General features: G+C 38.3%; 2 protein-coding genes across 18 annotated transcripts in view; one reads left to right on the forward strand and one right to left on the reverse strand.

Annotated features, from left to right (window-relative positions):
* The first annotated feature begins 12,566 nt into the window (after positions 1–12,566).
* On the forward strand, positions 12,567–14,109 carry LOC124399700 (rhodopsin). The gene has a single exon (XM_046870822.1). It carries the CDS (start codon positions 12,664–12,666, stop codon positions 13,726–13,728), a length of 1,065 nt encoding a protein of 354 aa, XP_046726778.1. The 5' UTR covers positions 12,567–12,663; the 3' UTR covers positions 13,729–14,109.
* A 6,778-nt stretch (positions 14,110–20,887) lies between these two features.
* magi1a (membrane associated guanylate kinase, WW and PDZ domain containing 1a) overlaps positions 20,888–24,158 on the reverse strand; it is a 98,579-nt gene continuing 95,308 nt past the window's right edge. For 13 of the 17 annotated variants that reach the window (XM_046872002.1, XM_046872001.1, XM_046871997.1 and 10 more), the window contains one exon: positions 20,888–23,888. In XM_046872002.1, coding sequence (XP_046727958.1) covers positions 22,909–23,888 — 980 coding nt within the window. In that variant the 3' untranslated portion in view covers positions 20,888–22,908. The remainder of the gene's footprint in view (positions 23,889–24,158) is intronic. The other 4 variants (XR_006928348.1, XM_046872003.1, XM_046872000.1 and 1 more) reach the window with 2 other exon arrangements.

A 24,158-nucleotide genomic window follows, 5' to 3' on the forward strand; every position in this document is an offset into this window, starting at 1 on the left:
TTGGTACCTGGGCCTTCAGTGAGGATTTACCCGACTTAATCCACCTCTTAATACCACCACTATCACATCACAATTATAGAAGCCATCGATACTATACAAAAACACAATATAACAACGCGTGGCATTACAGAGAGAGAGAGGAATTTCACAAATGGAGGGTGAATACCATTTTACTAAAGCAAGAAACCCAGTTAAGACTCCAAACCGCTACACTACAACCGCAACTGTGCACCTACATCATCTGGAGCAGCTCAAAATCAATATTTGTCTAATAACATGATAACAAAAACATACACATACTGTAAGCAGTGTAGCCAAGAGAAACAGTACGAAATGAAGAGAAAAAACTGTTGGGAATAAATTAATACAATTTCATGGAACAAATATTATTAGGTTGTAAATGTAGGTCAGTGCTTCTGATAGTGTTAAGGCCAGAAGAGAAGGCTTTGTTGGCCCTGACTGGTCAGATGTATCTTAACTGTATCGTACTGTATCATTGAGATGCGAATTGCATCGGCCTCAGTTGTGGAGATGCACATCCCTTCAATAAATACATTGAAACGCATATAAGTCAGAACCAACCGACCTGTATGGCAGGTTCAACGACCTCAGCATGTTTTATGCTAAGATAGCATTCGCCTGGATTCCATGAACATTATGATGTAATTGTGGCACTAACAGCAACAGCTTTGCTTGCTGTGCTGCACACATGGCTGCAGGGTGAACTTTGTGGACAAACAGAGTAGATGCAGGCATCTAAGATCATGAAGATGGTTTTGTCAACACTTGCAAATGTCTTCTGGGCATTAAGTATGATGAGGCTTTAAGAGATTTACCACTGAGCTATCACTGCCCCTAGACTGCCCATTTATTTTAGTCACTTCAATTAAATGATATGTGTGACTTTTTTATCTCACTATATCCACACACAGCTGCAGACACTGTCATGCTGGCAATCAGAAGAGTTACATAACCGCTGAAGTTGGGGGAAAGGACATTGCCTACACTTCTCCCTCTTCACCAGTATGCATGCACAGACTCTCTCGCTGTTTCTGTGTTGTTTACACTTTTCTACCATCTCTCTGTCACCTCCATGTTTTCTGTTTATTTTTAAGCCTCAAGGGGTTTCAGGCATCAAGCTGCAGCACCAAGAACTCCGAGCCAAAATACTTCTGAGTTCTGCATTCCCTTTCTGTCCTCAGCCTCCAGGTTATTTTAATGAATCTTCTCAAATCTCTTTCAGGTGTTGGGCATGCCTGATTACTATTCTACTACAATTAAAAAATAGTTTAGCCCTATTTGAAAAATTCTATTCAATAATCATTTGAGACAAACACCTTTCTATACACACAGCTTCCCTAATAATATTACTGATACTGATGTCTTCTTTAAAAATTGTGACACAATATTGTTTTCTATAAGTAACATAGAGTCATAGACTTACACCAATCGGGCAGAACATTATAACATAACATTAACTTCTTCACAATTTGAGCTACGTCTGGGGACCAAACGGGACAAACTATGGACCAGCCTTCGCTCCCCACGTGCAACCCATGACCCTGTCACTGGTTCACCGCTGTTCCTTCCTTTGACAACTTTTGATAGAAACTGCCCACTGCAGACTGGGAACATCCCAAAAAAGCTGCAGTTTGGGAGACCCAGTCGTCTATACATCACAATTCGGCTCTTGTCAAACTCAATCAAATCCTTACGCTTGCCCATTTTTTCTGTTTCTAACATATCAACTTTGATGACAGAATGTTCACCTGCTGCCTAATAATATCCCACCCATTAACCAGTGCCATGATGAAGAGATAATCAGTGTTATTTACCTCACCTGTCATAATGTCATAATGTTATGCCTGATTAGTGTGAAAGTACACTTACCATGGTGATGTGTTATATACAGCTGTAAATTCGTCCATTTAAATTCTGGCACAGGAAGACAATTTTAACCTGTACTACAAATTAGCAAGGCAGTGATGCAGTCCATTTGTCAGCAGTGTTTGTAAGAGTTTCAGAAGGGGATATGAGTTTAGCTTGTTTAGTATTATGGATTTGTTTGAACAGAGTTGTGACAATTGCAGCAAATCCATTAAATCCTTGTGATCCAACAACAGTGTTGCCTTCTGTGCCCAAAAGCTGTCCCTCTGCTGCATGTGTGTGTGTGTGTGTGTGTTTGTGTGTGTGAGGTCTTGTACAAGCACATTTTTTTGTAGCTGGAGAATGATGATGCCACTTTCCCAAAGGTATAGGACTTTGGGTTGATAAGCTGTTGATTGTACTTTCTCTGACTCGCTAAAACACTTTGTTGTCTGCATGGATTGGCTTAAATTCCTGGTAAAAAGGAATGCTGGTACACAGTATGTGTTAATTTACTATTTAAATTCTCAACATACAAATATGCACATGAATATGGACATATACTGTAGATACAGGTGGGAACAACATTCGAGGAATTGTAAAAAAAAAAAAAAAAAAAGGGACAAGGTGTTGAATGAGAAAGGATTCTTGCTATCCACAGCAACAATTAAAACCTGATTCTTTAAATGAGCCAGAGGAGAGCCTGAAGCTGAAGATAAAAAAAATAGCAAATTCATCACCATCATTTAAAATCCATAAATTATTTAATGAAAAGAATCAATCTCAGTTAAAGTTCACTTTAGGAAACCTGCAGGCCGGGATGAGAAGAATGGATTGCAATTTTAAAAGCTTCCGGATAGACCAAACTTCTTCTGATTTTAATGGCTGCTTCAAAAAGCCATATATTATTACCAGACTGTGATTGATATAGCTCCTTTCAATTGGTTTTTGCACATAATTGGAACTCTGCTATAGTAATATTTCTGTGCTAGGCACTGCTCTGTGCTTGAGTTGGATTTAACATTACGAGAAAATTTCGTTTCGGTAAATGTACAAGATGTAATTTCTATTGTGTATTTCTGCTGATATGCAGCACTCATGTTTTTCCTGATGCTTGAACCTCCATTAAGAAATCTACAAGTTTAAGATGGGAGCTACCCCACTTTTTTCACCAATGGGCTGAATTAGTATTTAATTCCTCCACATTCTTCATGGTTTCTGATGCAGTGTCTGATCTTCTTCCTTCCTATGGATGTTATCATTGCTTTTGAATGCTACTTAGGTCACCACTGCTGTCTCTGACTCTTATCTATAATTATAAAGTTGTTTGGATTTAATATTACTTATCATATGTCAGGATGTGGATGTTCCACAATTTATTTAAACGTCTTTCAGTGATCCCTCTATGGAGGACTTGAAGTCTGCAACCCAGATGCACCTGTGCTAATACAATGCTTAGTTGTCTCAGTATTTGCTGTCATTCATGCATTTGATGTTACTCATGGATAATGGATGACTTTCTCAGTGTCATCTTTACACAGTCTGCATGTTGGATTATATTTTAATTCGTTTGTTGACCTTGAGCTAACTGCTAATTCTTGCATGAATATAGCTTCTGAAGCTTTAACCCATAGACTTTTCCATCCGCTTGTATGATGTTCCCTTATCACTTCCCCTGATATCTGGCAGTGAAATATTGCATGGAGGCGCTTATCCTGATTTGGCACATCTTTTGTTTCCATGTAGCTGTTTCACATAGCAGCTTGCTGTTGGCGCCCACGGTTTAAATGTGGACGGACTATCTATCTATCTATCTATCTATCTATCTATCTATCTATCTATCTATCTATCTATCTATCTATCTCTCTATCTCTCTATCTATCTATCTATCTATCTATCTATCTATCTATCTATCTATCTAAATAGATGAGTAACTGCAGTGCACGTCTGTAGTAGTGGAACCAATTAATATTTCTTGTAATGGTAAAAACCAAGGCATTCATTCTGTGAGATTAAAAAGTGAGTGTAGATGCACTCTTTCTTCTTACCTTCATTAGTGCTGTAGCAACAACTAGCAGTGCAAATGTTATGCTACCTGCTGTTAAAGTGTCTCATTCTTGAAAAGGAGAAATCGTTCATTCTTATTGTATGAAGGTGCTTGACAAAAGTATTCACAGCTTGGTTTCCCCAATGTAAGTCACTTTGCCAGAAAGATGAAAAACAAATCCTCTCTATCTAAAATTGTATTCAAGTGGAATTAGTTTTACATGGGCAGGTGGAGTAGTGTGATTATTAGCAATGTTTCACTGGGATTTTAGTGTCATCCAAACCTATTATATCAGTATATTTTCCAGACTGCATTTTCTCCATAGATATTTTACTTAGTATTAAAGAACCTGTAAGAAAATGAACCAGTTTGTCAGTTCCTGCACTAACAAACAAAATTCCCAAAATCCTATCCCTATATCCATGTCAGCTAAAGCAGTGCTTACAACTCACAGGTTCTGTTTCTAATGAGCAAATTCCTGATTGTAGATACCTGTTATTTATTAACCATTGCCTTAAAATAACATCACAAGCAATCAATTTGTGGCATTACCTACCTTGACTTTATAGAGCACTTGTGGTTTCATTGGTTTGAATTTCACTTGATTCAATTAAGTCTTATTGATTTACATTCCTATTGCATGTTGTTGGTGAAAGATTTTTAGATGCTATATGAGTTTCTTTTTTTTTCTTTTTTTTACTCAAAACATTCATTCTCCTTTCTGTCCCCATGACAAAAGGCTTTATCGTTAATATGGATGCAGCAGATTTCAATTATCTACACAAAGCCATCACAAATAGGACAGTGTAGTAAGTGATGAAACCCTCACAACTATGCCAGCTTCTAAGTCCAGACCTATCTTAGGCTAGCCTAAGAAATATGAGGTTTTCGGCTTATCTGAAGCCAGAAAATGACAGGATAGTGCAGTTAATTTCACCACTGACTTCTAAAGTGCTACACTGGGCCACCACTGTTTGACTGAATATAGGTAAATTATACAGTCCTATGATCGCTTCATTGAGCTGTTCTGCAAAGTCTTTGATCATCTGCCTGTCGAAAAATATGAAGCCTTTAAGAAAAGAGTTTTACATTGCAGCCAAATTCACCCTGGAATTTCACACACTTGCACACCCATGCAGATCAGTCACACTAAGCTTACTGGCCAAGAACGTCCGAAAAGACTGGAAAATAATGTTTCTGCTGTGAACAGGCATTACATCACATCGCTCAGTGAATCATCTGACCTGGTCACAGAACAACTCTTCATTCAGGAGAGTGGAAGATGGTGCAGTAAGGATGCCCTCTACAATCTCTGATAAACTATTTGTATATTGGTCATCATTTAATATTAGAAGCTTAATTGACTATAAAGTCAACTTCATAGATTTTACTATTAATCGTATGACCTTCACAAAACACCTATAAACACAATACCTACACTAATTTAGACACATTTATTATGATTTCTGGACACCATGAATACTTGGGAATGCTATATGGGATAGTCAGTACCCCCTCCGAATTTACAGTGTTTTATAAACTATGCAATCTGTTAGACAAATGTATAATATATAACTAGATAAGAGTGATATATTTCAATTTTTTTATAAAAGGGCTAAAACATCTCGTCTTTTACATATTCCAAGCCAACAATAAACCAGATGTGTGTTTCACAGAACACGTCCTTCTTAGCATACATCAATAAAAAAAGGAAGTGCTCATTGAATTGATACGAGGGTATAATCTGTCCCAGAATGGTCAACACCTGGAGATATAAACGACCTACAATGATTTATAGGACTGACCCGTTTCTACCAGCTAGTCATTAGCAACTTTCCTTTCTATAGCTTTGCCCATAAAACATTGCCTTTTAAAGGGTGGGTCCAAAGTTATTTGAAGTATAAATACTACATTTTGGGGTTTCTCAAAAAATCCTGAACATCCCATAGCTTTTTTTTTTTTTTTTTTTTTAAACCTTACTGATTAGATTCTTTGTTTTTGGTAAGGCTGTAGTTTTGTGTTTAGAAGTTGCTCTCGGTGTCTTCCAGTGAGCTTTGACTTACTGTTTGTTCAATGCAGGTTCTTTACAGTTTGGTCATAATTTACTGTCCATAATAATTTGAAAGTGTCAAATCATCTTTTATATATATCTTGTGTTTTTGTGAATTTTTAAAGGGTCCTCTGTGCTTGGTATTGTCACTGTGGTGCCCAATCTTGTTAATGGTCTTCACAGTGTTCCAAGGCACACCTATTACTATTCAACAATGAGATCGCATAGATGTTTTTTTATCTATTCACCCATTGAGCCATGGTCTCCACAAGACCTCTGAATGTGTGCTGTGTTATCTGACACCAAGATGCTAGCAGCAGATCCTTTAAGTCCTGTAAGTTACAAACTGGCTCCATGGATCAGACTTGTTTGTTCAGCACATCCCATGGATACTTGATTCGACTGAGATCTGGGAGACAACTGGAACCTGTAGTCATGTTCCTCAAACCATTTCTGAATTTTATCTTTAAATTCCAAAGACACTGGTGTATGCTAAGGACTAAGAAAGGGAATGTTCATTTGATGGTACAACATTATGACATTATTACAGGATACTATCAGTCATAATACCATTATTATGCTGAAAGAGGCCACTGCCATTAGGTACTGTTCAACCATTGCCATATGGATGCACTTTGTCAGGACCCAAGGCTTTCCAGCAGAACACTGCCCATCCCATCCCATCTGTTGGCTTGCCTTCCTATATATTTCATCCTGGTACACTCTCTACCCCAAGAAAGCAAAACACAAGCACTTTGCCATCCATATGGTACAGTTCAGATGCATGGGCCAGCAAGGCCAGCCTGTAGCCACACATCGCCATATTCAACAAGCTGTGTTGCACTGTTTCTAAAACCTTTCTATCATAGCTAGTAATCACTTAGCAATTTGCACTTCAGTAGCTGTTCTATTGGGATGGGTCAAGCAGTCACTCTTCAAACATTTCAGTAAACCTTGTTTTTTCCTTGGACCACTTCTGGTAGGTTCTAACTACTGCATACAGGAAGACCTTCTGAAGATGCTCTAGCCAAGTACCCCTAGCCATAATTTTTCTTGTTTTATACAAATCATACACTATATGCACAAAAGTATTGGGACACCTGACTTTCCCAGTCACATGTAGTTCTTTACCAAACTGTTATTGCAATGCTGAAGGCACACAATTTTATTTGGTGTCTTTGGATGCAGTAGCATGACATTTTTTATTTCCTTGAACTAGGAGACCCAAACCTGTTCCAGCATGACAATGCCTCTGTTGGAGTGGAAGATCTCCTGCTATAGAACCCTGACCTCAACCCTACTGAACAAATTTAGAATGGACTGGAATGCTGGCTTCAGCGCAGGACTTCCTTCCCTCACCTACATCATTACCTGACTTTACCAACACCCAAGTGTCTAAATGAACACAAATCATCACAAGCAAACTCCAACATCTAGTAGAACATCTTCCCATAAGAGTGGAAGAAATGATAAGAGCAAATAGGGACTAAATGTGGAATGCGATGCTTACGACCAGGTGTCTGCCAACTTATGACAATATAGTGTAGGATAACTGGCTCTACATCCAACCAATATATAGAGTATATAGAGTGAAAGAGAGAGGAGACAATCAATATAAACTTTGAGATATCTATATAAGGGCACCAATGTATACCAATATATATATATATATATATATATATATATATATATATATATATATATATATATATATACATATATATATATATATACATATATATATATATACATATATATATATATATATATATATATATATATATATATATATATATATATATATATATATATATATATATATATATATATATATATATATATATATATATATATATATATTGTAATCAAACCTCCAGGAACAAAATAACACAATTTTTCAGCAGTGAGTCAGACCCTTCATGAACCCTGCCTGCGTGATTAATTTCCTGCAGCATGCCGAGCCCTAACAGAACACTGCCTTACTTTGTCCATTATTAGAAGGATATAGTCTGCTTCCACAGCTGTTTGGCTTTAAGGTGCTGATTGGGAAGGAACTGGAGGGTCACTCTCTCTCTCTCTTATAGTTTGTGTGTGTTGAGGGAAGGAAGAAGGGAGTGATTAAACCCCAACCCTGGCTCAGCACAAGAGAAAGCTGCCTTAGTACAGCTTAGAACAAAGCTCGTCCTCCCCTCACAGCCATGGAAACCAGACACAGGGGTTATTAGTGTCACCACGCAGGTGCACTGATACTGCAGTATGTAAATGATTCGACCGAATGCAAATCAAGGCACAGGAAGAGTGAGCTTGAGCATTCACATTCAAGATCACATGGTCTTATGAACTAATGCATGTGCGCAAATGTGTGGGCTACCGCAGGTTACAGTAACAGACTGGAACACGAATATAAATAAACACTGGCAGCATGGAGGGATAAAGGTGATTTTAATCTTTTCTAGAAGCGTCATTTTCTCCGCAGAGTGATATTTATGAGATATGTACAGCTGAGGGTGGGAAAAGAGGAATTTTTTCATGTTTGAAGGAATTCTTTTTTTATGTGCTAAAATGGTAACATGTAAAAAGGGGTAGTGTTTTAGTCTTGAATAAAACAGATTCCATGGGATCCAAGTCCCTGTTCACATCTTTAGCATGAACAAGCTAGTCACATGCTCTAACAACGTGCAGATGGCATAGACTAAATCATTTACAAAAGAACTCTTGCTGACACTCACTGGGTTGTACAGTCTAATATTTTCCTAAGTCAAACAAATGTATTTGATTCAGCTCATCAGCTAATTACAAACCACTTCCAAAGGTGAATCAGGTGTATTAAATGAAGGAAAACATTAAGCTGTGCAAAGCAGCAGGTGCCAGATATCGTGATTGGGCACTGCTGTCACAGTAAACTCCCGTCAATTATTAGAATTATGATGACAGACAGGGAATGTAGTGCACTAAACGAGAACTCAATATTATTTGGATAGAATAGTAGTAGCTCTTAATAGTAGGTTTAAACAGTATACGCTTCTAGTGGCTATGTGAGCTTGTATACCTGACGCTTATTGGAGTTTAGCTCTATGCAGTCAACAGTGCCCTCTGCTGGTGTCAGAATAAATTGCCCCGCTTTATTAACACGATGTTAGTTAAAAGCTATTTGTGCATCTTAAGAGCTTTTGCTAATGTTGCTCTTTATAAGCAGTCTATAGAACAAAATTAAAAGACATTATATTTATTATTAATATATAACTAAAGAATAGAAACATATAAAACAAAAATAATATTAAGCAATGCAAGTGAAAAGGAAAGGTAGAAAAGCTGCACCTCCAAATAAAATCTGCTGATGTAAACAGAACACCACAGAAATGGTGCTTGTTTTCACTGTATTGCAATGATTATCAGGCTGCTGTGGCATGCAGAGAAACAGACACACACCATTCTTATGGACAGTCAGACAGCGAGGTGTCTCATTCCTTTGGGAAATTTAGCTGGTGTAGAAGCCTATTACTGAGAAAGGATAGCATGCATAATAAGCACAAATTCCCCAACTGTGGTTAGTGAGAAGCATGTAAATGTTTCACATTGTGAGGATGATAGCATTATGGGCCAAGGAAGAATACTGTAATACATTAATACAAATATATTTCTGTTGTATTTGGCAAATGCAATTATATATACATTTTAAAAAATCTTTTACATTTTTTTGTTGATTTTTTCTTTTTTTTTCTTTTCTTTTTTTTTTTTTTTTTACAATATTACAATGTGCTTACTTTAAAGGCTTTATTCCGCTTTAAATCTTATAATTATTTCATGTAAATTGCATAAAATAAAACAAAAAGTAAAACAAAGATGAAAAAGAATAACATTTGAATAGAATGAATAAAAGTTGCAACAGTAAAGATAAAATTGCAATGCTATAAAAAGAAACTCATCTGTCCGAAGGACATTGTTCCGTAAGTCTTGTAGTTTGTTCAGATGCAACTTAAAAAAATTAGCAGTAGATGCTTTCTCCCGTCAACCATTCCAACAAACCCTACTTGTTTAATCTTGTTGTAATTGTACTGTCATAAACTTTCACGTTTTACATATAACTAAGGTGTGTAGAGTCTAAGATACTCTGGACTTTTTTGCAATTTCTCTGACTATTGCATGCACTGACCATTGAGGGGAATTTGCTGGAAAGTCCACTCCCGGGAACTGTTTTGAATGTTTTCCACTTGTGAATAATTTTCCTCACTGTAAAATTATGGACATGAAAGGTAGTCACAGCTGATGATCAGTTTATCAAGGGCATTCAGGTAGCAGAATCTGGTGCCATGACCAGAGTTTGAGCCAGGGTTGACTGCGTGGGTGATGTCAACTGTGTGGCACAAGAGAAGGACTCAAGAGGCAGCTTATGTTTCTATTAGAATCACTAGAGGAATTCACACCGTGGGCCAGACAAACACAAAATCCAAGCAGGGAACAGACAGAGAAGGGCAAAATCAAAACACACAGAGCTAATAGGATACAGGTGAAAGCACTGGGAACAAATACGGGACATTGGAACACAATGGTGACATCTAGTGGAGACGGGAGGAAATGACACAGATAGACAGAACAAGGAAGAAATGGGGAGAATACCTGACGTCCTGACGCCTGGCTGCTACTTAGCCTGCTTAACTGCAATGAAAGCAGTAGAGGTGTACTTAGATTTTCAAAAATGGCCTTTCCATTATTTTTGTAAAATAAAGAAGAAAAAATTTTAATATGTCAAGTTTTGTTGAGGCTATATTTTCCTCATTTTAAGAACTGCTAAGGACCGGATAATTTTGATTAACCCCTGATTAGTAAAAACATAGAATTCATAGAGGGAATACTTTCTTTTTCACACAGTATACATATAAATGTATCACGAATACTACGAGAACATGCATGTAAATATGATAAGTTTTAATAGAACTTACATGTTGAGTTTTGCAACTTGTTTTGAGCAACTATTTTTACTTTTTAAAATGTAAAAAAAAAAAATCATTTTTTTTTCTTTTTCCTTTGTTGTAATAATAATTGCAAATGAACTGACTAGTGGCCACTAGTGGTTGTATACGGCATAAATAAGATAAACTAAGTGTATGTAATTCATTAAATGAGATAATTCAGGTTGCATCATTTTTAATTTTTTTTTTTACCATTTTACTATCAATGTATTTTACAAAATTAAAAAATGACCTTTATACTTTCATCTTACAAATGATACAACTTTTGTTACTAAAAATTTTACATATCTGGAATATTACAGTAAAATGTGTGACTTGCCTATACCATATGGTGCTACTCTTTTTGTATCTCCCTTATTTTATTAAGATCAGATTAAGGTTTACACTGGTTGGTTTAATGCATGATAATTAGTGGAAAATATCTGCTGAACTTGGTTCAGTTCAAAGCAGAAATCACTCTTTTCAAAATATCTCTTCTGGAACTATAGGCCTGTGTAGATCCTGAAGGGTGAATGTGAGACATCCTGGGAAGCTGCTTAATGCCCTTAAGTGTGCAAAAATTCTTCTAATCTTTAAATCCTCTCCATGCAACGCACCACTGGAAGAGTGCTAAGCCAAGTGCACTCTCTTCCAAAACCACAGTTCAGCTCCTTTTTCTGTACATCTAAGGGGTTGTCTGAGAGCATTCATGCTTTAAATAGCATCCAAACTGCAAAGGAAATGTGTTTCAAATATATTCTGTTGGTTGGAGGACGACAGTTCACCTTTCAAGTGGGATTTAATTTAATGAGCTTAGGTGGGTGTGTGTTTATTTGAACAAAAGTCCACATACCACCCAGCATTTCTCGTTGCAGTGTATTGCCCAGATGTATGTATATATATATATATATATATATATATATATATATATATATATATATATATATATAAAGGTATTAAATTAAAATTAGCCAGTTAATAGATCATGTAATATCATGGTCTAAGTTGTTTGAGAATTAGTATTTTGACTCTCTTTCCTCTCATCTGTGAGGACTATAGGGACTACTGATCTCAGACTGCTGGGTTAAAGACTTGTGCATACCGAATGTATCTAGTAGTTTGTGATATAGAACTGCCAACTTAATGATCACGCTAGATACAAAACCAAGTTAGAAAATGAGTAACTTATAGAAAGTTTATATTTTTTTTTATAAATAGAATTTCCTGCGAGGGAATTTCATGATTTTATCCTTTACAATCCGTTGTTAATCTGATACTTTTGGTAGCTTAATTTGGATATGATATGATTTGATTTGATATGATATGATATGATATGATATGATATGATATCATATCATATCATATCATATCATATCATATCATATCATATCTAATTTACATTTTGTTTATTTGGCATAGAGAATAAAGCAAATCATATATTGTGGAAAATTATTACTGATAATTATTCTTGGACTTAACCAGTCAGCAGATGTGGGTCTCTGTTGGAGTTGGACAGGTAACCTTAATAACTTGATGAGGTACCAGAAATGCAGTGCAGCAGTGGATTATTTAATTATCTATGGCCTAAATCGGGTTATGCTGACATTGTGGAAATCACTGGTAATCCCAGGTGCAATATAAAGCAAACAGAATACGCCCAGGGTAGCACAGACCTGACTCATTCCATCACCATCCATCAGACATAGCCAAAGTCCAGTGCAGAGGGGGAACTACACCACTCAACTACAGCCATGAATGGAACAGAGGGGCCGTTTTTCTACGTGCCCATGTCCAATGCCACTGGTGTTGTGAAAAATCCATATGAATATCCTCAGTACTACCTAGTGGAACCATGGGCATTCGCCATGCTGGGAGCCTACATGTTCTTCCTCATTATTATCGGCTTTCCAGTCAACTTCCTTACGCTGTACGTCACCATTGAGCACAAGAAACTGCGCACTCCCCTAAACTACATCCTCTTGAACTTGGCTGTTGCTGACTTGTTAATGGTATTTGGAGGCTTCACGACCACGATATACACATCTATGCATGGCTACTTCGTCTTCGGGCGCCTTGGCTGCAACCTGGAAGGATTCTTTGCAACTTTTGGCGGTATCAACTCACTTTGGTGCTTGGTCGTGCTCTCCATTGAGAGATGGGTAGTTGTTTGCAAACCCATGAGCAACTTCAGATTTGGGGAGAACCATGCCATCATGGGAGTAGCATTCACCTGGGTCATGGCGCTGGCCTGTACTGTACCCCCCTTGGTCGGCTGGTCTCGTTATATCCCCGAGGGCATGCAGTGCTCATGCGGAATTGACTACTACACTCGTGCTGAGGGGTTCAACAATGAGTCCTTTGTCATTTACATGTTCACGGTCCACTTCTTGATCCCACTAGTCATCATCACCTTCTGCTATGGCCGTCTGGTCTGCACTGTCAAGGAGGCTGCAGCTGCCCAGCAGGAGTCTGAAACCACCCAGAGAGCTGAACGTGAGGTCACACGCATGGTCATCATCATGTTCATTGGCTACTTGGTGGCCTGGTTGCCCTATGCTAGTGTGGCTTGGTATATCTTCACCCATCAGGGCAGCGAGTTTGGGCCTATCTTCATGACCCTCCCAGCTTTCTTTGCCAAAAGCTCCTCATGCTTCAACCCTATTATTTATGTCTGCATGAACAAGCAGTTCCGCCACTGCATGATTACCACCCTATGCTGTGGCAAGAACCCCTTCGAGGAAGAGGAGGGTGCCTCAACCACTGCCTCCAAGACCGAGGCTTCATCCGTCTCCTCCAGCTCTGTGTCCCCAGCATAAAGACACGAGCCAACTTATTCACTGTAGCAAGACCTACTGGGCACCCCTACATCGACCACCAAGACGAAGACTTCAGCCCAGAGAATCAAGTGACCACAGCAACTTGCAGAAGTAACGTCTTTTCACCCTTTTGTATGGTTATACCTCCCAATTGGTTCAACTAAAGACAGTTGAGAAAAAAGGACGAGCCACGTCCATGCCGTTTCTATAATTTACTAAGTCCAGCATAGATGTGCATATATTTTGTTTTTTTAATATGGCAAAAGGAAATGTTAATATCTTAGCACTTTTAATGTTGGACTCCTAATGTTACTAGCTTTGTCGTGATTGTAGAGGCATGTAATCAAGGCAACATAAAAATAAAATGCACACTGCAAATGAGTGAACCTTTTCCATGTTTTAATTGAGCTGCACTGTTAATCAAACATGTTAAACTAGCATTTTGAAATTAATAAACACAGAATTATCTGAAATGAGAGATTCAGTGTGGTGTATTTTCTGCTACTGGATCTCTGCGAATGATGGCATTTACCTCAAGGATTTAAAAAAACAGCTTACTATATACTTGTCTAAATATCTGGTTTTAGAGATAAAAAGCTAAATAAATTAAAGCATTAAAGCTTAATAAAAATGTCTTCATGGTTCTATTCACAACTCTTGTCTTGAAGGGTTTCTGTAGTTAAAGTTGATGCTGAAATCAAGGCCCACAGTTACCTTGGATTAAGAGCTGTTCAAGATTTATGTGGTATTACATCATTGACTTTGACATGATAAGCTATGTTGACTTTTTCCCAAGGTCATCATGGCAAGTAATACATAAGCTGATTATGATTATTGTTCATCTTACTCACCTTGAAGACATTTAAGCACTGTGCAGGAAAGAAGTAGAACACACAAGTACACACAAATACAATGCAACAGTAATATCCAATGGACAAGCGCATGAGCAAGGCATTTAAACGCCAACTAGACAATGGGCACATACACCGATCAGGCATAACATTATGACCACCAGCCTAATATTATGTCGGTCCCCCTTTTCCTGCCAAAACAGTCATGACCTGTCGAGCATTAACAGCATTAAACTCTTCAACAATTTGAGCTACAGGAGCTCGTCTGTTGGATCGGACCACATGTGCATCAATGAGCCTTGGCCACCCTGTCGCTGGTTCACCACTGTTCCTTCCTTGGAGCACTTTTGATAGATACTGACCACTGCAGACCATGAACATCCCACAAGAGCTGCAGTTTTGGAGATGCTCCTACCCAGTCGTCTAGAACTCACAATTTGTCCCTTGTCATACTCGCTCAAATCCTTACGCTTGCCCATTATTCCTGCTTCTAACACATCAGATTTTAAGACAAAATGTTCACTTGTTGCCTAATAATATCCCACACACTAACAGGTGCCATGATGAAGATATAATCAGTGTTTTCACTTCACTGCTCATAATTTTATAATGTTATACCTAAACTGTTTTTTTTGCGAGTGACTACATATTTGAATACTGAAGATTCCAATTATTTAGTTATGCGGGCATGCAGACTTGACATTTACATAAAAAATATAATAAAAAAAAGCATGCAAAAAAGAATGTGGTTGATGTAGAAAATTTCCATATTTATATAACTTTCAATTACTGTCCAATTATGTTGCTACATTTCATTAGAGGAACTGTAGTTGTACAGTTTGAAGTGTTCACATACTGAGTTTGAAAGTTTTACAGAATTACTCTTGTAACATCTCATTAATAGCAGAGTTTCCTGTTTCCTGTGTGCTTGGTTGACTGTGCTTTTTTTATTTTATTAATTAATTAATTAATTTTTATTAAAAAGAAATACCTTGTTTAGTGGTTTAGTTAATTAGAGAATGTTTGTGTAGAAGTTGTTTTCAGCGATATTTATGGAAGCAATTTCGCTTTTTTTTCCTTTTTTTTAACAAAGCGACATACTCATGGTGGCAATAACTACTGTAGACTTTGGCTTAATCTTGAAAAGGTGTAAATAGAAGATGTGTCTGTGGGGGAACAAGTCGTCATTGTGGCTTCGATTACCAGACATAAAAAAGTGGAAACTGTAATAAACTTAAATATCAGGAGAAAATGAAAGCTGTGATCCAGTCTTAATTCTAACACTCATTTTCTGTGATCATGTTAGCAAATGTAGTTCCTAATGCACTACAGTGGTACTTTTTATTTCAATAATTAACATCTTTCTTGTAGCACACCTGTTTATTTGTTAATGTATATAGTATGTTAAACAAAAAAAACCCTGATTTAGTCTCATTTTTATTACCAGTTTCTGATAGAATGCATATCCTATCCTATCATGACACCTGTGCACACAGCAACTACTGTTTATAGGATGTTTTAGATTTACGGCAGTGTATCTACAGCAGTGTATCTACAGTTTAATACAATTATCTAATCAACTCGTCATGTGCAAGCAAAAATAGGTCTAGCTGTAGTATATTAAATTAGTGCTCTTTGTCTGGTGAGCAAAAAAGCTTTCTGGGGAAACAACATGCCATAGTGTTCTGGCCTTTTATCTCTGACTTCACATACCCAAAAAAGGTCAAAGGTACAGAAAACACATTTTTTCTTCTTCTGATGTTTGATGTTTAAACCTTTTCTAGAATTCTAGCTACTGGGGTACAATGGATTGTTAGTTTGTCTAACGACTATTGCAGGGGTGGCCAACCCACGGCAATGCGGCTCTTTGCCTGATTTCATGCGGCTCTTACGTTCATATCGAAGTTTGTGTTTGTATTTTTTTTTTTTTTTTGAATGTGCGTGTTTGCTTGAGTTCAATACGGTATTTTTAAGACTTAAATGATCTTGCCCCTACTGGGAAACTTTGCGGTTTTTAATCTTACGCACATGCGCATTTGATGAAAATACCGTAATAAACTCAAGCGAAGCGAACACACACTTTAAAAAGTAACAAACACAAACTTCGATATGCAAATTGTTTACTTAAATTTTAAATAAACAATTTGTGTCAAGTTTGCTCTCAAAATGGCATGGAAAAAATATATATATACATACTCAAAATTGAGCTTAAGTGCATCCAGTTTCTACTGATCACTCTTTAGATGTTTCTACAATTTGGACCTCAGTTGATTGGACATGCTTTTAAAGGCACACACTTGTCTATAGAAGGTCCCACAGTTAACAGTTCAGGTCCGAGCACAAACCAGGCCATAAAGCCTAAGAAATTGCCTGTAGACCTCTGAGACAGGATTGTATCCAGGCACAAATCTGAAGAAGGAAACAGAAAAAAATTAAGGTAAGTGGCCTCTATTATCCATCATCCTGAAACCACCAGGACCCTTCCTAGTGCGGGCCCCGCGGCCAAACTGAGCGATCAGCGAAAAGGACCTTAGTCATGGAGGAGACCAAGAACCCAATGGTCACTCTGAAAGAGCTCCAGCATTTCTCTGTGGGGAGAGAAGAACCTTCTCTGCAGCACTCCAAGAATCAGACCTGTATGGTAGAGTGGCCAGATAGAAGCCACTCCTCAGTAAAAAGCACATGACTGCCCAACTGGAGTTTGCCATTAAGCACCTGAGGGAGTCTCAGACCATGAGAAACAAAGATTGAATCTATTGCCTACAGTGGTGTGAAAAAGTGTTGGTCCTGATTTCTTATTTTATTGCATGTTTGTTACACTTTAATGTTTCAGATCATCAAACTAATTTAAATATTAGTAAAAGATAACACAAGTGAACACAACATGCAGTTTTTTATGAAGGTTTTTATTATTGAGGGAAAACAAATCCAAAACTACATGGCCCTGTGTGAAAAAGTGTTTGCCCCCTAAACCTAATAACTGGTTGGGCCACCCTTAGCAGCAACAACTGCAATCAAGCTTTTGCGATAACTTGCAATGAGTCTGTTACAGCGCTGTGGAGGAATTTTGCTCCACTCATCTATGCAGAATTGTTGTAATTCAGCCACATTGTGGGGTTTTCGAGCATCAAACACCTTTTTAAGGTCATGCCACAGCATTTCAATAGGATTCAGGTCAGGACTTTGACTAGGCCACTCCAAAGTCTTCATTTTGTTTTTCTTCAGCCATTCAGAGGTGGACTTGGTGTGTTTTGGTTCATTGTCCAGCTGCAGAACTCAAGTTCGCTTCAGCTTGAGGTCATGAACAGATGGCCGGACATTCTCCTTCAGGATTTTTTTTGGTAAACAGCAGAATTCATGGTTCTATTTATCACAGCAAGTCTTCCAAATCCTGAAGCAGTAAAACAGCCCCAGACCATCACACTATATTTTACTGTTGGTATGATGTTCTTTTTCTGAAATGCGGTGCTACTTTTACGCCAGACGTAATGGGACACACACCTTCCAAAAACTTTTGTCCCGTCAGTCCACAGAGTATTTTCCCAAAAGTCTTGGGATCATCAAGATAATTTCTGGCAAAACTGAGACGAGCCTTTATGTTCTTTTTGCTAATCAGAGGTTTTTGACTTGGAACTCTGCCATGCAGACCATTTTTGCCCAGTCTCTTTCTTATGGTGGAGTCATGAACACTGACCTTAACTGAGGCAAGTGAGGCCTGCAGTTCTTTGGATGTTGTTGTGGGGTCTTTTGTGACCTCTTGGATGAGTCGTTGCTGTGCTCTTGGTGTAATTTTGGTCGGCCGCCCACTCCTGGGAAGGTTCTCTTCTGTTTCATGTTTTTGCCATTTGTGAATAATGGCTCTCATTGTGGTTCGCTGGAGTCCCAAAGCTTTAGAAATGGTTTAATAACCCTTTCTTTCTCATTTGTTTCTGAATTTTTTTGGATCTCGGCATGAGGTCTAGCTGTTGAGGATCTTTTGGTCTACTTCACTTTATCAGGCAGGTCCTATTTAAGAGATTTCTTAATTGTGAACAGGTGTGGCAGTAATCAGGCCTGGGTGTGGATAGAGAAATTGAACTCAGGAGTGATAAACCAGTTTTAACAGGGGGGCAAACACTTTTTTACACAGGGCCATGTAGTTTTGGATTTTGTTTTCCTCAATAATAAATACCTTCATTTAAAAACTGCATGTTGTGTTCACTAGTGTTGTTTTTTACTAATGTTTAATGATCTGAAACATTAAAGTGTTACAAACATGCAACAAATAAGAAATCAGGAAGGGGCAAAAACAAATTCACACCACTGTAAATGCCAAGCATCATGTCTGGAGGAAACCAGGTACCGCTCATCATCTGGCCAATACCATCCCTACAGTAAAGCATGGTGGTGGCAGCATCATGCTGTGGGGATGTATTTCAGCAGCAGGAACTGAAAGACTGGTCATAATCGAGGGAAAGGTGAATGCAGCAATTTACAGAGACATCCTTGATGAAAACCTGCTCCAGAGCGCTCTGGACCTCAGACTGGGGCGATGGTTCTTCCAACAGGACAACGGCCGTAAGCACACAGCCAAGATAACAAAGGACTCAGACTTGGACCCGATTGAACATCTCTGGAGAGATCTGAAAAGAGCTATGTGCCGATGCTCCCTATACAACCTGATGGAGCGTGAGAGGTTCTGCAAAGAAGAATGGGAGAAACTTCCCAAGCTTTTGCATCACACTTAAAAACACTTGAGATTGTAATTGGTGAGAAAGGTGCTTCAACAAAGTATTGAGCAAATCCTGTAAATACTTATGTACATGATTTTTTTATAAGATTCCAAACACACTTCTTTTATGTTGTCATTATGGGGTATTGTTTGTAGAATTTTAAGGAAAATAATTAATTGAATCCATTTTGGAATAAAGCTGTAACATAACAAAATGTGGAAAAAGTAAAGTGCTGTGAATACTTTCCAGATGCACTCTCTCTCTCTATATATATATATATATTACTGCACGTGCCCTTGCTCTCCTTCACATTCTACAGAAGTGTTCAAGAAACTGTCACACTCAGTCTCCATGGCAACCGATCCTCAAGGCCCATTGGCCGAATCAGTCTCTCATGGGAGGCTCATAATGATGACATGCTCACAGACAGCAAAGCTATTTACTGCTGAAACACAAACACACACACAGTGAGAGAGAGAGAGAGAGAGAGAGAGAGAGAGAGAGAGAGAGAGAGATTTAGACCACTTCACTGTATGTACACTTCATTGTGCTATAGATTTAGCTTCAAATGAATTTCATTTACTTTTATTTGTCTATTCAAAAATACTCAATATCTACTCAATAACCCATAAACAAGTGTTTGAAAGTTTATACAAATTTATTAAGCATACCTAAATTTGTGCAGTTTCTCGTATTCTTCGTGGCAAATCCTGAATTAGAATTAGATCGTGTGGACAGTGTCAGTAATCTGGTTGAAGATGTTCTAATGGGTTAAAGTGTGGATTCTGGTTGTGCTGCTGAGGTCATAGGTCTGAATTTGTTCAATGCCCTCCTTGGTTTTATGCTTCAGGATGTCATTCTGAAGGCAGAACTTCTTATAATAACCGAATCTAATGCCATGACCTCTATTTTGCAAGATGTATAACTTGTATGAATCATTTCCCTCATCATTTCAAAATACGTCTGACGTACACTGCCTGCCATCATTTTGGAAACACGTCTAATTTAAGTAAGTAAAAACATCTTTATATGGAACGGCCTGTCCAGTCACCACACCTAAATCCTATTGAACTGCTCTGGGATGAACTGGACTACTGAAGATGCATAGCAAAGTATTTCAGCTGAATATTTGGAGAAACGAATTCTCTGAAAGCCAAGAGTGTGAGAACTGTTGTTCATGCTAAGGGAGGATATTTGTATTTTTTTTACATTTATCTATTTGTTTGTTCAAAGTAAATCTTCATACGATCAAATGACCTAGTTTGTTGCAAATAAACACAAGGAACACGCATGTCTCACAAAAAAAAAAAAAAAACCAAAACGATAGGCGTTTCCAAACTTCCGACAGGCACCACACACACTAAAGACATGCAGCGTGATACACAAAACCTATTAACAAAAAAGGACATAAATCCTTCAAGTGTTCCTTTAAGTGCCTCTTTATAATACTGTAAACATAGATCTTTCACACTACCTGAACTGTATTATTTCATTTCTGTTTTATAAACTAAGTATGGGTAATTACTGTAATAAATAAATTGCACATTAAAACATCATTCCCATTTTCACATCATGGATTCATTGAGAAGAGAGGAATTTTATGAATTTGTATGGAAAACTTTATTTGATAATAAAAATAGCATTCACAGACTTCTTTTTGATAGCTACATATACATTGCGATCCATTTGAAGGAGGAAAGAAAAAGCTTTACTGGATAGGTCAACATCTACTTGTACTTAGACTAACGTTATGTATAGCTTCATGAGTCACATAAAGCTATGGACAATGTAGTATCTATATATGCATAGTGTTTCATAAAAAAGATTGGCCCATATACATGTACTGCTTTCATTTACACAGAAAAAAAGCATTGAAGTCCAGAGAACATTGCAGAGAGACCACAGACTGTATACAAGTGCTATACAATAAAAAGGCAGGCTATGCATCATGAGAGATAAGTCAGCCCCATCTCAGTCTCAATTAATGCCTGATCAAACCCAGATCTTTCCCCAACCTTGGAAAGAACAAAAACAGATCGTCGGTCGGTCGGTCGCCTCTGGATTTTTGAAGCATGCCTGATTTAGAGTATAAATTACACATATTATCTATGACTCACTTCCTCTGCTTAAGGAGTATAAACATACCATATCATGTTCCTCAAGATGGAGGGGTTCTCATAAATTCTCTTTTGTACAAGAAAAGGCAACTGTCTCATCTTTTCCACAGGTTGCTATAACTTACATACAGTAGTAAGTCTGTACACACGACGGTGGCTGACAGGTTAGTGGTTCCATACAGTACTATGAAGATGGCAGCGATGCACCTCGCTGTGTTTTCCGTCGTCACGTTTAGAGTCGTCATGTCGGCTTCTCAAATCTGAAATGTTATTTACACAGGCACAAAAAAACGCATTCATACAGACACGCATAGCTCGGCGTTAATCATACTCCAGTGCAAAGACATGGAATGGCTCAGGTGGACAGACTGTACCACATCTGCCCATGTTCAGGACTTTCTCATGGTTTACGTTTGTTATTTCCAGGCTTGCTCTCTGATTTCAAACTGAGAAAGGCATCAGCAGACACTAAGATATATTTGCTATGCCTCAAAATCCTATGGATAAATAAAAAAAAAATTATATGCTAAATAACTTTATTGTTGTTTTTTCGGACTGCATTCAAGGTAGACGTTGGACACGATCTCATGCTTATTGTTCCTTCACTCATTGCTGATGTATGACAGCTAGTTAGAGACTTTTTGAATAACATGATGGATTCGAATTTTGGCTTGTTTAGGTCAAAAGGGGAGGAATTATGGGTAGAGCGGCACTCCGGCCCTGTGAGGCAGTCCACAACATTCGAGAGAGAACTTCAGTCAGATAATCACACACAGTAGATCAAGCAACAGAATTTCACTTGGGGATTAGAAACCATCTTATTCACTTCATTTATGTGCCAATTTATAAAAAAAAATAATAAAAAAAATAAATACACTTTAAATATATTACTTCATTAGACAGTAGCATCGTAGTTTGTATATATATATATATTTTTTAAATTTGTCTTCACTTGAGATGATCACATAGATTTGTAAACGCATGTATTCGTCCATAAAATGTACAAACACCCTTGTGCTCTGGTCTGCAAAAAATGCAGTTTTGAGGAAATATATAGAACACACAGCATTACAAAAATTTAAAATTACTTTGAAAATGAAATGAAAGTTAACAAGGAGTTGGGGGGGAGGGGGGACATGCTCTCGACTGATCTGACACCGATTTGCACAACAACTCACTCTCTGAGCAACACTGTTAAGATATAAAAACAAACAAACAAACAAACAAATAAACAAAATGAATAAAGGAGACATTAGATTGTTCTGTTGCTGTGTTTGTGGCTGGTCTGCAGAAGTTTCTTGTCCTGGGATAAAATGTGCAGACATAAAATAAGTCGACTGTGCAATCAATCAATTTAATTTTACACCAACCAATCGAAGAATCAGTCATTTAGCATTCATTCAAACACTCAATCAGTCACCTTATTAGGTCTTTTGAAACCAGTGCGATACTTTCAGCTATCCAGCTGGGTGAGTGTTCATGGTTATGGGTTTCCCGTGCTCAGATACTGAGATCGGCTTGGTTTTCTTTGTAAAGCCGCCTCTTGGACTGGGGAATTGAAATCGTGCTGTTGGCTTTCATGGCGTTGTAGTAATCCTTCAGCCTGGGAGCGGACGCCTCTTCAAGGTAACTACTATTGCTGCTGCTGTCTGATTCTCTCCGGTATCGTCTGTGCGGTGTGCCATTGCTCCAAAACCTCTCCTCCCGCTCACAGGAAGGAAGCCCAGTCTTCAGGCCATTATTAGGTCTCTCTGGAGTGGAGGTGAGGTAGCCCTCTTCTTGGTAGCTCCGGCTGGGTGTCTGAGGTTGCCATTTCTGCTGGGGCTGATAATGCCTTTCTGGAGTTCCAATCTGTTGGTTAAAAATGTGATTAGAACTGCGAGAGACTTGTTCTGGAGAATAATCGCGTTGTGAGCGTTCTGCCCTTCGGTCCATGGATTTTGCCCTACGCCGGTCCGGAGAGGAGCCGTTTTTACGTGTTGGGGAGCGATCCAAGGAGCCACGGCGTGTCTTTGTGCCTTTTCTTCGGTCTGGGGAACGATGGCGGCCTCGAGCCTCCCGGTCTGTGGCCTTCTTCCCAAAGCCACTCTCTTTTCTCAGCGTCTTGAAGAGCTTGGCAATGCCGCTTTCTGACTCAGATTTCTTGACTTTACGGCCAGAGTTCTTCTTGTCGTTTTCAGGGGAATGTGAAGGGGAATGCACGGGCGAGCGGACACCTCGGGTATGTGCACGATTGTTGCTCCAGGTGTGGTTCTGAGGGGGTTTGGGGTGATGGCTGTGGTACTCTTCCCTTACCAGATCCTTCTCTCGTTCACGCCCTCTACCTTTGTGCCACTGCTCCTGGGACCAGGGGTTTGTGTGGTGTTCTGATGTGTAGCTGTTCTCCAATGGGAGGTGAAAGCGGCCATTGGGCAGCAGCGTTTTCACTTCCGGAATATTTTGTGGCCCGGGTGGGGCAGGGTACCCGTCATTGGGCCCGTCTGAAAAAGGAGCATAGTTTACATTGAAATTACTAAGAATCTACATGAATAATAGGCAATCAATTGACATTTTTACATCTTATGTTGTTTAAATCTCAAAGAATTTTCCAAACCTGAAATGAATGGATCTGTCAAAAGTCCTTAGTTTTAATCAAATGTCCAAATTCTTTCAAATCAGATTTTTGGCGAAATAGACAATGTCTAACTTATCCTACTTGTCTAAAACAAGATACATTTTCACCTTAATCATTATTCCACGTCATATAAGTT

The sequence above is a fragment of the Silurus meridionalis genome, chromosome 17 (assembly GCF_014805685.1).
Source record: "Silurus meridionalis isolate SWU-2019-XX chromosome 17, ASM1480568v1, whole genome shotgun sequence".
In the NCBI taxonomy this organism is placed as follows: Eukaryota; Metazoa; Chordata; class Actinopteri; order Siluriformes; family Siluridae; genus Silurus; species Silurus meridionalis.

Coding starts and splice junctions, on each gene's coding strand:
- LOC124399700 (XM_046870822.1), top strand. CDS start 12,664: ATGAATGGAACAGAGGGGCCGTTTTTCTACGTGCCCATGTCCAATGCC.